The 12327-nt window shown below is 41.1% G+C and overlaps 2 protein-coding genes across 5 annotated transcripts in view; one reads left to right on the top strand and one right to left on the bottom strand.

The window, feature by feature from the left end:
• ARMH3 (armadillo like helical domain containing 3) overlaps positions 1-12327 on the bottom strand; it is a 186506-nt gene that overhangs the window by 77128 nt on the left and 97051 nt on the right. For all 4 annotated transcript variants that reach the window (XM_040992253.1, XM_040992251.1, XM_040992250.1 and 1 more), the window contains 3 exons: positions 8535-8617; positions 7491-7617; positions 2566-2641 (listed from right to left, as the gene is read on the bottom strand). In XM_040992253.1, coding sequence (XP_040848187.1) covers positions 2566-2641; positions 7491-7617; positions 8535-8617 — 286 coding nt within the window. The remainder of the gene's footprint in view (positions 1-2565; positions 2642-7490; positions 7618-8534; positions 8618-12327) is intronic.
• Positions 211-435, top strand: LOC121164219 (40S ribosomal protein S25-like). Its single transcript, XM_040992267.1, has one exon. It carries the CDS (start codon positions 211-213, stop codon positions 433-435), a length of 225 nt encoding a protein of 74 aa, XP_040848201.1.

The following is a 12327-nucleotide window of genomic DNA, read 5'->3' as shown; positions in this document are numbered from 1 at the left end:
AGCAACAAAGACAGAGTGAAAGCATACAGGAATGTGATCAAAGGAAACAGGTCCCAGACAAAAAGCAGGTGCCTGGCTCTTTTTGTTGTTGATGGTGTTCAATATCTTCCAAGGCTAAGGTGGTCACTGCTGTGCTATGCACCTTGCTTTGCCACCCAAGGACAGCAAGAACAAAGACAACAGCAGTCAGCCAAGAAAGATAAGGATCCCATGACCCAATCTGGAGGCAAAGCCAAAAAGAACTGGTCCAAAGGCAAAGTTTGGTTTTATTTGACCAAAAGCACTGATGATAAGTTCTTTAGGGAAGTTCCCAAATACAAGCTTCTAACACCAGCTGTGGTCTCTGAGAAGCTGAAGAGTTGTGGATTTCTAACCAAGGAAGCCCCTCAGGAACTCCTTAGTAAAGGGCTTACCAAAATGGTCTCAAAACACTGAGTTCCAGTAGTTTACACCAGAAATACCAAGACTGGATATGCCCCAGCTGCTGGGGAACATGAGTGAACAGATCTAATGAATCGTACATTTGAAAATTTAAAGCTATACTTAAAAAAAAAAAAGCAGCTGCCTGAAAAGCCCATGCAAATATATGAATAAACAGAATAACATAAATCATAGCCAGGTTCATTTATTTGAAAAAAAAAATATTTATTTTAAAGGCAGAGCTACAGAGGAGAAGATGAAGAGAGAGTGAAGAGAGAGATCGTCCATTCAAAGCTTCATTCCCAAAATGGCTTCAATGGCCGGGGATTGGCCAAGCCAAACTCAGAAGGCAGCAGCTGGAAGCTTCATCTAGGTTTACCATCTGGATGCAGGGGCCCAAGCCTTTGGGTTATCTTCTGCTGTTTTCCCAGGCCATTGGCAGGGAACTAGATAAGTGTAACAACCAGGATTCAAACTAGTACCCATGTGGGGTGCTGGCACTGCAGATGGCTGCTTAAATCTTATGTGTCACAATACTGGCCACAACCATATACATTTCATACTGAATCCAAGATCTAGTAGTTCATTCAAACAGCCATATCTGTCACCCTGTCCTTGTGTAAAAAGGGCATATTTGGGAGAAGGCAGTTGGTAACTCCTGATTCTTACAGAAAACAACACCCATCAAAAGGTCTCTGTACAGTACCCAGATTATTTGCTAAGTGTACATACCCATACATTTGTGAGAGCCATAAAACTGTTTGTAGACCCCAGCGTGATAGCATAGCAGTTAAAGTCCTTGCCTTGAACACACTGGGATCCCATAAGGGCGCCAGTTCTAATCCCGGCAGCTCCGCTTCCCATCCAGCTCCCTGCTTGTGGCCTGGAAAAGCAGTCAAGGATGGCCCAAAGCTTTGGGACCCTGCACCTGTGTGGGAGATCTGGAAGAGGTTCCTGGCTTCGCATTGGCTCACCTCTAGCCATTGTGGTCACTTGGGGAGTGAACCATCGGACAGAAGACCTTTCTTTCTGTCTCTTCTCCTCTCTGTATATATCTGCCTGTCCGATAAAATAAATACATCTTGTTAAAAAAAAAAAAAACTGTTTGTTGCAAAACGTGTTCTGGGACAGATAACAGAGCAACCTTCATAACAATCCTATTTGCACAGCTGACCCCATGCTCCCTTATCCTAATGTTCCACAGAAACATTTCACACTTTTCCTTTTATTCCCATATGTGCCAAATACTGTACTAAATCACTGCAGGAATAGGATATTTTGTCCTTAGGAAAAAAGAAAGATCCAGACACAAACATCACGTCTCAGCTCTGTCACAGATTAGTATCTACATAACAAGTTGTAAATGTGCATTACTATTACAGAGACGTCTGGCAAAGCTTACATCTGGAGCTATAGCAAGTTCTCCATCTGTTGGGTTTGCCTCTTTACTCAACATTAATTTCTCAATTGTTTGCAAAAAATAATTTCATGACTGTTGAGAAAATGGCAAATCATAGGCACCAAGGGAGCAAGGAATCTAAGGAAAAATTCAGATTTCACAACACCGATAGCAGATTCTGCTGCCCATTTACTGACAGCTCACTTTTGTGAGGGAGTGGTGCTTCCTCAAAATGCAGACCAACTCCATATTTTATCCAACTCCATATTTTATCCACATACATATGGCACACCATAATTGCCCTGCTATTTAAGGAACCTAAAATGACTTAGCCCTATAGATTTCATTGGCTTCTGTTCACCATAAATAGAAATAGCTTCATATAGTAAAATGTCAAAGTTCTAGATCCTCATGAGTCATTCACCGAAGTCATACAGAAACGGAAGAAACATTCTTCAAAGGAGAGCTTTCAGATGACCTATGTGCAAAAATCACACTGGCAACTAAGATGCCTGAAAAGAGCTTGCAACTATCTTCTGGTAGAGAATCTTCGATCTGTTTCAATATGACAAAATGAAAAGTCTTGTGTACTCGTGCTTTCCTTGATCAAGGATGACAATTTCTTCTACTCCTACAGACATCAAGGCTTAAAATAGCATTGTTGTTCCATGCAGTCTACTTAGAGAGATACAATACATTTCAGGATGAGCCAAGGAGCTCGAAAAGCATAAATTCTTATTCCTTACCTGATGTTAACCAAGGCGTGGGTGACCTTGCTAGCTGCTTCCTTCCACTGGCCTGCATTAGTAGAAAGCCTCAGCACTGCAAAGAAGAAAAGAGCATAGATCTGTTAAACTCCTGCTCTAAAACACAAACATGAGAAATGAAGACACATCTCAGAATAGCACTACTGCAATAACCAAACAAAGCCTGTGCCAATCTTCTGTTAAACACATCCTCAGCCTACAGAAAAATGTAAGGGCTGTTAGAATTCTCTTAACTACTTTTGCTGGTAACTTTTTTCTCTACTTTTTCAGTTTCTATCAAAATACATCACAACTTCCTGGCTTGTGTTTGCCCTGCCTGCTGCTAATATGCAGATATTCATTCAAAATCTCCATTGGGGTGGTGATGTGAGGTTAACCTGGCTGCCACATCAACTGCTTCCCTGTTGGCCAGGGCTGATTTAGTAAACCCAGCTGTCTGAGTCAGAATCTGCTACTGCTTCAAGTACATCTTTGTCAATTTACATGTGTCAACAAACAAAAAGAATCAAGAGAATCTCTCAAGGGGACTCAGCACAAGAGCCTAGTGGCTAGTCTCGCTTTGCATGCATGAGGATCCCATATGAGAGCTGGTTTGTGTCCCACCTGCCCCCATTTCCCAGCCAGCTCCGTACTTGTGGCCTGGGAAAGCAGTAGAGGATAAATTAAAGCCTTTGGACCTTGCATCCAAAGGGGAGACCCAGAAGTTCCTGGTTCCTGGCTTCATATTGGCTCAGTTCTGGCCATTGCAGCCACTTGGGGAGTGAATCAGTGAATGGAAGATTTTTCTTTCCGTCTATCCTTCTCTCTGTGAATCTGATTTTTCAATAAAAATAAACAAGTGTTTTAAAAAAATAATCTCTCCAGCTACAAGATGGTTGTTTCAATCAAGGAGTAATTCATCTTCACTCCTTCAACTTAATTGTGTGAACTGCAAAATGAATCAACAGAAAATATTCTTCCCTTATTTGACAAAATTCTACCTCTTTTCTAAACTCGCCCAAAGGAGATATGACTAAAACAAAGAACTTAACACAACCCCTATTAGCTACAATCTTCAGAGCTATACATTAAAGTACCTATACAATGTCAGAAAAGAGACAAACAGAGCATTGCTCCTTGAAGGACCAAGCACAAGGGGCTAGTATTGTGGCATAGGAGTTCATTGGCCACCTGTTGTGCCCACGACCTATATGGGCACTGATTCAAGAACCAGCTGTTCTAGTTCTGCTACTGCTCCCTGCTAATGTTCCTGGGAAAGCAGAAGATGGCCCAAGTGCTTAGTCCCCTCTACCCATGTGGGAGACCCAGAAGAAGCTCCCAGTTCCTGGCTTCAAAACTGCAATTTGGGGAGTGAAACAGAAGCTGAAAGATCGGTGTTTCTCCCTCTCTCTGTAACTCTACCTTTTAAGTTTAACAGTAAATCCTTAAAAGCCAAAAGAAAAACCAAAGGAGAAAAGAGCAAACACCATGCCAGGTACTCCAAATACATGTTTTTAGTGAATGGTTAAGTAAAAACAAGTGTGTGGACTCAGGCACTGAGCAGAGGTATATCAGTAATACTGAACATAGATGAGGAACCTGATTCAGAGAAGATAACCAATGGACTGAGGTCATTTACATGGCTTTAGGTGATGAAGAGGGAATATGAATCCAGAGGCAATGAGCCCAGAGCTGCACTTTTCTCTACTTTGGTAGAGAAGTAAATAAAATACATGACCTCTGATACTAACTGCTAGGGCTCAAATCCAGCTCCTGCCACCTACTAGAGAATAACAGCAACACTTGTGTGAAGGGAAGGAGTTTTGTGAGAATTAAATGGGTCAAAACACAGAAGGCTCTAAGATTAGTGGCTTCCACATGATAAATGCTAGGTAGACTTTGGCTATTATTAATTTCAAAAAACTGCTTCCCCAATGAATAAAGGAACATATCTGAGACTTTTCCAGAGAAAGCCAACTGGGGCCCAGCATGAGGATGCATGAGTCATGTGCAAAGGAACTACATGTCTGAGCACCATGTGCTCCTGACCCAGGATCACTCTGCACCACGAACAGCTGCCATGGTAGCAGATCTGTCAGGGGAAGGTCCATAGTGCTAACAGGGAAAAGGAAAACTTGGCAGGCTGCTTTGCCTCTGGGCCAGCAATTACTCATTTTTAAGAACAAAGGTAATTTTAAAGACTTATTTTATTTTTATTGCAAAGTCAGATATATACAGAGAAAGAAGGAGAGACAGAGAGAAAGATCTTCCGTCCGATGATTCACTCCTCAAGTGAGTGCAACGGCCGGTGCTGCATTGTTCCGAAGCCAGGATCCAAGAGCCTCCTCTGGGTCTCCCATTTGGGTGCAGGATCCTAAGGCTTTGGGCTGTCTTCTACTGCTTTTCCAGGCCACAGACACAGTGCTAGATGGAAAGTGTGGCAGCTGGGCTACAAACTGGCTCCCACATGGAATCCTGGTGTTTGCAGGTGGGGGATTAGCCAATTCAGCCATTGTGCCGGCTTCTTACAGATTACTTCTCAACAGCATCCTGTTAGTCCCATGCCTTAGTGAACAGCACCCACATGAACTCACCACTACATTTCCTTTGGAAGCGTCGTCAGATTTATATTCTTTCTGAACTACCAAATTTAAACACAAAATTATCCCAAAATGCCATAAATACTTCAAACTAGTCATTTATGTAGCAAATTATGGCATACAAAAATAACATACTATGCAATCACTAAAAAAGAGATATAGGGGCAAGCATTTGGCACAGCAGTTAATACATGTGGCGTAGCGGATTGAATCACCACCGCCTGTAATGCTAGCATCCCCAGCTGGGCACCAGTTTGAGTCCTACCTATTCCACTTCCACTCCCATTTTCTGGTAATAGCCTGGGGAAAGCAGAAGATGGCCTAAGTCCCTGGGCCTTTATAACTATGTTGCAGATCTAGACAGGAGTTCCAGGCACTAGCCCCAATCCTGCCCTAGTTCTGGTCACTAAAGCCATTTGGAAAATGAACCAACTGTTGTAGTCAATGGGGAATGAATCAACACATGGGAACAACTCTCCTGTCCCTTATCTCTCCCTTTCTTACTCTGCCTTTCAAATATAATTAATATTTTTTTAAAAAAGATTCCACAATTTACTTATATAATATAAATTGAAAAGTTTGCCTTTACTACTCTAAAAATGAGGTCTTTTTTCTTCCCAGGCAATTTTATACTATTTGCTTCTACTCTTTGTCTTGGTACATATTCTAAACCCTCTCTACTTTTTGCACAATATAATAGTCTTAAGGAGGGCTGGGGTTTTCAGTCTCATCACAGAGTATAAAGCAAAAAATCTACAGTGACAAAAAGCACATCGGCTCTTGTACATGGACAGGACACTAGGGTGGGAGTGGGGCAATGGAGATGGGAGCATAGGTATTAGAGAAGGATGCCAAAGGGATACAAGTTAACTCTGTAAAGGTGATGAATGTACTCATTCCCTGGTTTGTTATGATGGTTCTTAGATAAATATGATACATGTCAAAATGCATCAAACTTGTATGTTTGAAATATGTGCATTTTATTATATCAACTATATCTGAGTAAGTCTAGCACGTTGGAGTTTTTAACATTACATAGCTTTACTGAGAAGTTCTCTGTTTTCATTTATTTCTTTTTTTTAAACATAAATATTTTTACTAGAAAGGTTGATCCATAGAGAGGAGAGACAGAGAGGAAGATTTTCCATTGCTGGTTCACTCCCTAAATGGCTGTAAAGAGCCCAGCAGCGTGGCCTAGAGGCTCAAGTCCTCGCCTTAAACGAGCCGGGATCCCGTATAGGTGCCGGTTCTGGTCCCGGCAGCACCACTTCCCATCCAGCTCCCTGCTTGTGGCCTGGGAAAGCAGTCAAGGACAGCCTAAAGCTTTGGTACTCTGTACCCGTGTGGGAGACCTAGAAGAAGTTCCTGGCTCCTGGCTTTGGATCGGCATAGCACCGGCCATTTCACTCACTTGGGGAATGAATCATCGGACAGAAGATCTTTCTCTATGTCTCTCCTCCTCTTTGTATATGTATATCTAACTTTCCAATAAGAAAAAACTAAATATGATAAATCTTTAAAAAAAAAATGGCTGCAAATGCTGGAACTGAGCTGATCTGAAGCCAGGAGCCAGAGTTTCTTCCAGGTCTCCCACACAGGTGCAAGCATCCCAAGACTTTGGGCTGTCCTCTGTTGTTTTCCCAGGCCATAAACAGGGAGCTAGATGGGAAGTGGAGTAGCGGGGACATGAACCAGCACACCCATATGAGATTCTGAAACTTTCAAGGTGAGGATTTAGCCAATTGAGCCATCACATTGGGCACTTCTGTTTACCTTTCAAACATCAGGTAGCTCACTCGGCCCTTTCCCCAAACTTGCAGACAAATACAAGATCATTCAAAAATAAGATACACTCTCTATAGATGACTACATTTCCAGTGAGCCAATCAATAAAATATTTGTAAGAATGCATACTTCCTGTTGTGATGCTAGTAATATATAGGTACACCAAGGGTCCTTAAAAACCCTGCACCTTCTCAAATCACACAGTATTCCTGTGGGTCCAAGCTCTTCTACTTGCTGCAGTTGACTGCCAACTATTCTTGCACCCCCACCTCACTGGCACTCACTGAATGTCTGAGCCTCCCTGTTCTTTTTAACAAAGGGCTACTAATCAACTTTCCACTGAGATGCAATCTTTTGCCACTAGGCAAATGGCCCATCTATACCTTCCTTTTGCCCAAGAAGAGGACACTACTACATTTCTATGCCACATAAGTGCTTCACATAACTATAAGGGAATCTTTTCAGGCCTTTTCCTCTTATTTGCCAAAAAAAAAAAAAAAAACCAGCTGATAGAGAGATAAGAGTAAAAAGAATTCTTACCCATGGAGTAGAGGTTGTCAAAGCTCTGATGCATGCGGATAATCTCATAATACAATTCATCATAGCTGCTGGGGGTTGGCAGGAAAGTATCACCATATGTGATAAACATATTAAATAGGTTCACAATCTAAAAAAGACAAAAGCCCATATACAGGCAATGGGTTATGAAGCTCAGAAGTAAATTCTAATGGTAAAGTAGAGCCAGTTCTTGCCAGCTTCCAAAATATTAATTTTGTTCAACTGTTAAAAGTTTTGGAATTTTTAAAATTGATTAAACAGAGCTACTAGTGAAATTCATGTGTACAAACTTACAATGAAATAAATTATATGGAAATTGTGATAATAATCAAACTTTATCACTTGCTAATTATTTTCTACCTTTTATATGATATTTATACCCTGTAGATTATTTCATATCTTATATCCATGTAACAGGAATATGATATAATGGTGTGCTACTACACATCTCTTCCCAACTTTGCATGACCTTGTTGTTGTAACATAGATGGCTTACAAATAGCTATGTTGGATAGAATTATAGACAATTGAAACCAACTCCAATTTGAGATTTTCTTCCCATTAAATGCTGAACATCTACAAATACATGGAGTAACAACATAATAAAATGGTCAGAGGCACAATGGCTTCTTTATGCGCCAAAGAACCAGCTTGATAAACAAATAGTTATATCTCTCACAAACTGGTGCAGGCATGATGGAATCGCTCACATTCTAGAAGCATTGCTATATCTCAACCTAGAGACTGCAGTAGTACAGTATGCACAATCTCTCAGCTGAGATTAAGGCTCAGCATTCATACACAAAAATATGACCCATCCCTGGGCCTGCCACACCACACTCTTCTGCCAAAGACATTGGCGAGATTGGGGAGTACTAATCTCAGATGCTGATCTGAGAGAGAGAAAATACAGACTGGTTCCCTCTACATTTTAATTCCCAGACCACCAGCTGCTATTTTTAAACCAGTCAATTTCTATCTTAGTAAGAAGCTTCTGAAAAATAAAATATTTGTTTTCTTACTCACCATAAGGGCTAATGTAAAAATGTTGTGTTTGGCCAAAAGTACAGTCTCATTTGACATAAGGAACTTCAGCAAATTTATCAAGGCTGAGAGAGAGAGAGGGAGAGAGAGAGAGAAAGATGTCAACAAATTATTGGAACTACAATATAATAAAGTGAAATAAAAGCAGTCTGTCTCTACTGAAATCCACACAGTTAGCTTGAGTTAAATCTCAGCTCCCAAGCCCTTTCTGAAAGCAAAGGGAGTTTATGTAATCAAAGCTTATTTGTCCATAAAAGATTTTTTTAAATTGACTTTCTACAACTTCTTAAATAGCAATTAAGTTCAGAAATGTGACTATAAAACTGACATCTTAGTGTTCTAAATTTACTACCACATGGTGATTTCCCCATGAAATTTGCTCAATTTGGAGGTGAAAATAAGTATTCCCTTTCATTGCAGGCTGCTACCATCTACTGTTACCAATCTTCAGCTAACATCGCCACTACAAGGAACGTATACCAATCCCAATTAGTCTCCAGATGTGACAGCAATCCGATAAGCTACAGCTCGGCTTCCCGTTGAGGTGGGAAGGGATCTTACAAGCCCATTGCTGGTGCAGTTATTCAGACAAAAGAGCAGCCTGCTTTCTTCTCTTGAAAGCGACAGCATCTACCAAAAAGGTTTCCTCTCTGCCCGGCACTCCTCAGTGAAGAATGGCTAAAACCCAAGCAAGCTCAGTAGAGGAGCTGACTGCCCAGCCACCAGATTAACAATGGAGCTTAAGAGATACATTGGAAATATGAAGAATTAAAAAAAAAAAATTCTCAGCTGCCTTGCACTCACTCATCTAGGGTATGTCCAAAGCCTGCTTCGATGTTCTCCCTGAATATGTATCTCCCCTGTTGGAAGGGAAGCCATAAGTAAGGGGTTCAACAACTGGTAACAACTTATAATTCTCCTATGTTCTCCTCTTCAAAGCTCCCCCAGATTGGCTGACCTCTCTTTTTCTATACTGAATCTGCTTTCTTTGCCAGGGCTGCTGTCTGAGCATTCTGTGAAGTTTTCTACCCTTGGAGATGAGATGTGAGCTTTGATCTGGAACAGCAGGCAAAGTTAAGTTGGAGTGAGACTCTCCAGACCCTTGCTGCCTGCCACAAACACCCTTACTCTCACTGCTCTGAAAGCACAGCAACAGTACAGAAACAGCAGGCCAGGTAAGGATAAGAGAATGGTTTCACCTACAATCCATTTCTAAAGCCTGATTCCTCTCTTCAAACAGCAAAAAGGCATTGCTAGAGATAAAGGGAAGCAGGGGACAGGATTCTCATTCATAAACTCTCTAGTCCTTTCCCAGCCTGAAGTTCTCTAGAACTTCATAATGGAAAACAAATAACAAGTAGCTGACCTTTTAAGATGGTGTCTGTTAATAACTGATCTGTTGTTATAAATAGACCCAAAAAAATCATTTTAAAGCTTCATGGAAGCTCATTTTAGATCATACAGTCTGCTTAGTTCCTACAAAGAATATGAAGCGGAATGAAAGGAGCTAGCTAGTCCAAGCTTCCCTTTCCAGTGAAGAGCACTTTGCTGAGTTATTGGCAGCTGCCCATTTCATGGCCTAATCCAAGAAGACAGACAAGGCCTGTTAATGGATAAGCCATCGGCAACCAGACTCTGAACTTGCAGGAGACAAGAGAGAGGGATGAGAAGCATGTGTGGCACTTTGCAAAGTGCAATGGTTGAACAAAGACAAAGCAGACTTTGCATACATCCAATCATCAGGGACTTTCGTCCCCAGCACATATAGTACAAAGATGCAGCCTCAGCAGTGGCTACGTGGTAATTAACAGGCAGCAAATCTAGAAGAAAGGAAGTGGAAGCAATGATTTATGGATTCTCCACTGGACTACAGCAACTCTTGATCTCTGGGAATCAATCAGGGGTCACAAGTGATAAATGGGAACCAGGAAAAAAGCAATTTTGGTACAGGCCTAGAAACAACCTATGACCTGAGCACCAGGGACTTCGGCAGAGCCCAGCGGTCCAAGGAGAGTCCAGGGAGCCAAGTTCTTCTCAGAGAGCATTGCAGGGGCCTCCGGGACCCCTGCTGAGTCAGCTCTCCCAACGAAAGCACCAGCGTTCTCGCACCCTGAAAGCAGTTATTTCTGGAGGAATTTTAGCAGGCAGCTAATATAAACAAAGCAACTTTAAACTTGGCTCCTACAGACTGATATCAAAGACCATAAGCCTTCTCCAAAAGAAAATGCCAGCCCCCTAATCCAGGCAATTGTCCTTTTTTTTAAAAAAAAAAATTATTCTTTGATACAGCTTAGTAGGTTTTGGGGTCTCCCTTTCCCCTCCCCTGAGTTCCCTTCCCTCCCTTCTGTTCTCCCCTCTAGTCTCATAATGGACATTTTTTGTGAATGTTCCCAAGTCCCTCATCTGCCACTGGAGTGTCTCCCAATCATGTAGGAGACTGTCAGTCATTTTATTGTGAGTTCATTCTTGTATCCCAGGATCCTAATGAAGGTACAATGAGGACTAGGTCTTCATTATTTATGGGCAGTACCAATAACAGCGATAAAAGGGACACTGACCATCTCAGATAATTATAAACAATCAGTCTCTTACGGATGCTTGATTAAGGAATTACATCACAAGGTCTTCTTACACAAGGTACAGGTAAATAGGAAGTGACATAAGGTAGGATTCACTTGTAATGTGCCTAGATTTGACATCATACTACCTTATATTAGAGCAAATATATGATATCTGACCTTTTTGAATTGGCTCATTTCCCTTAGTACAATGGTCTCTAGTTTGGCCCATTTGGCCACAAAGTATTGTATTTGTTTTTTGTTTGTTTGTTTGTTTGTTCTGTTTTAATGGCTGAGTAATATTTCATAGTGTAGATGAACCACAGTTTTTTTTATCCAGCCTTCTGTTAGTGGGCATTTAGGTTTTTTCCATGTTCTTCTGATTGTTGATTGTGCTGCAATGAATACTGGGATGCATACTGCTTTCTCGTGTAACAAATCTTTTGGATATTTTCTTAGGAGTGGTATTCCTGGGTCATATGGTAGGTGCATTTTTAATTGCCTAAGTGTTCTCCATATTGACTTCCATAGTTGTTGCACCAGTAGTGGAGTAGGGTTCATTTTCCTCCACAACCTTGCCAGCAGATGGTATCCGTAGTTTTCTGCAAGTGGGCAATTCCTTCTGCCATTAAGTGGAACCTAAGTGTTGTTTTCATTTGAATTTCCCTTATTGGCAGAGAGCTTGAGCATTTTTACATGTCTGTTAGCCATCTGAATTTGTTCCTTTGTAAAGTGTCTGCTGATTTCCTGTGCCCATTTCTTGACTGGTTTGTTTGCTTTGACATTATTGCTGTTCTGGAGTTCTTTACATATTTTTGGAAATTAGCCCTTTGTCGTCTGTGTAATGTGCACAGATCTTCTCTCATTCTGTTGGTTGTCTTTTTACTTTGTTGACTGTTTCCTTTGCTGTGCAGAAGCTTCTTAGTTTAATGTAGTCCCATTTACTCATTTTGTTCTTGAATTCCTTTGCTTTTAATGATTTTTCTAGGAAGTCAGTGCCTACACCTTCATCTTGCAGAATATTTCCAACTTTTTCTTCCAAAAGTTTGATGGTTTCTAGGTGTAGGTTAAGATCTTTTATCCATTTAGATTTGATCTTTGTGTATGACGAAAGGCATGGGTCTTGCTTGTTATTTCTACAGGCTATTAGTCAGTTGTCCCAACAGCATCTATTGAAGAGACCTTCCTTTTTTCCCAGATTTTTTGTCTTCATGTCG

Source organism: Ochotona curzoniae, unplaced genomic scaffold (assembly GCF_017591425.1).
Source record: "Ochotona curzoniae isolate NIBS_2020 unplaced genomic scaffold, NIBS_Ocur_1.0 contig_66, whole genome shotgun sequence".
In the NCBI taxonomy this organism is placed as follows: domain Eukaryota; kingdom Metazoa; phylum Chordata; class Mammalia; order Lagomorpha; family Ochotonidae; genus Ochotona; species Ochotona curzoniae.
Note: the sequence above shows the minus strand (reverse complement) of the source record. Positions and strands in the feature narration are given on the sequence as shown.

Excerpts from the sequence above, each read along its gene's own strand:
- LOC121164219 (XM_040992267.1), top strand. The coding sequence starts at position 211 with ATGACCCAATCTGGAGGCAAAGCCAAAAAGAACTGGTCCAAAGGCAAA.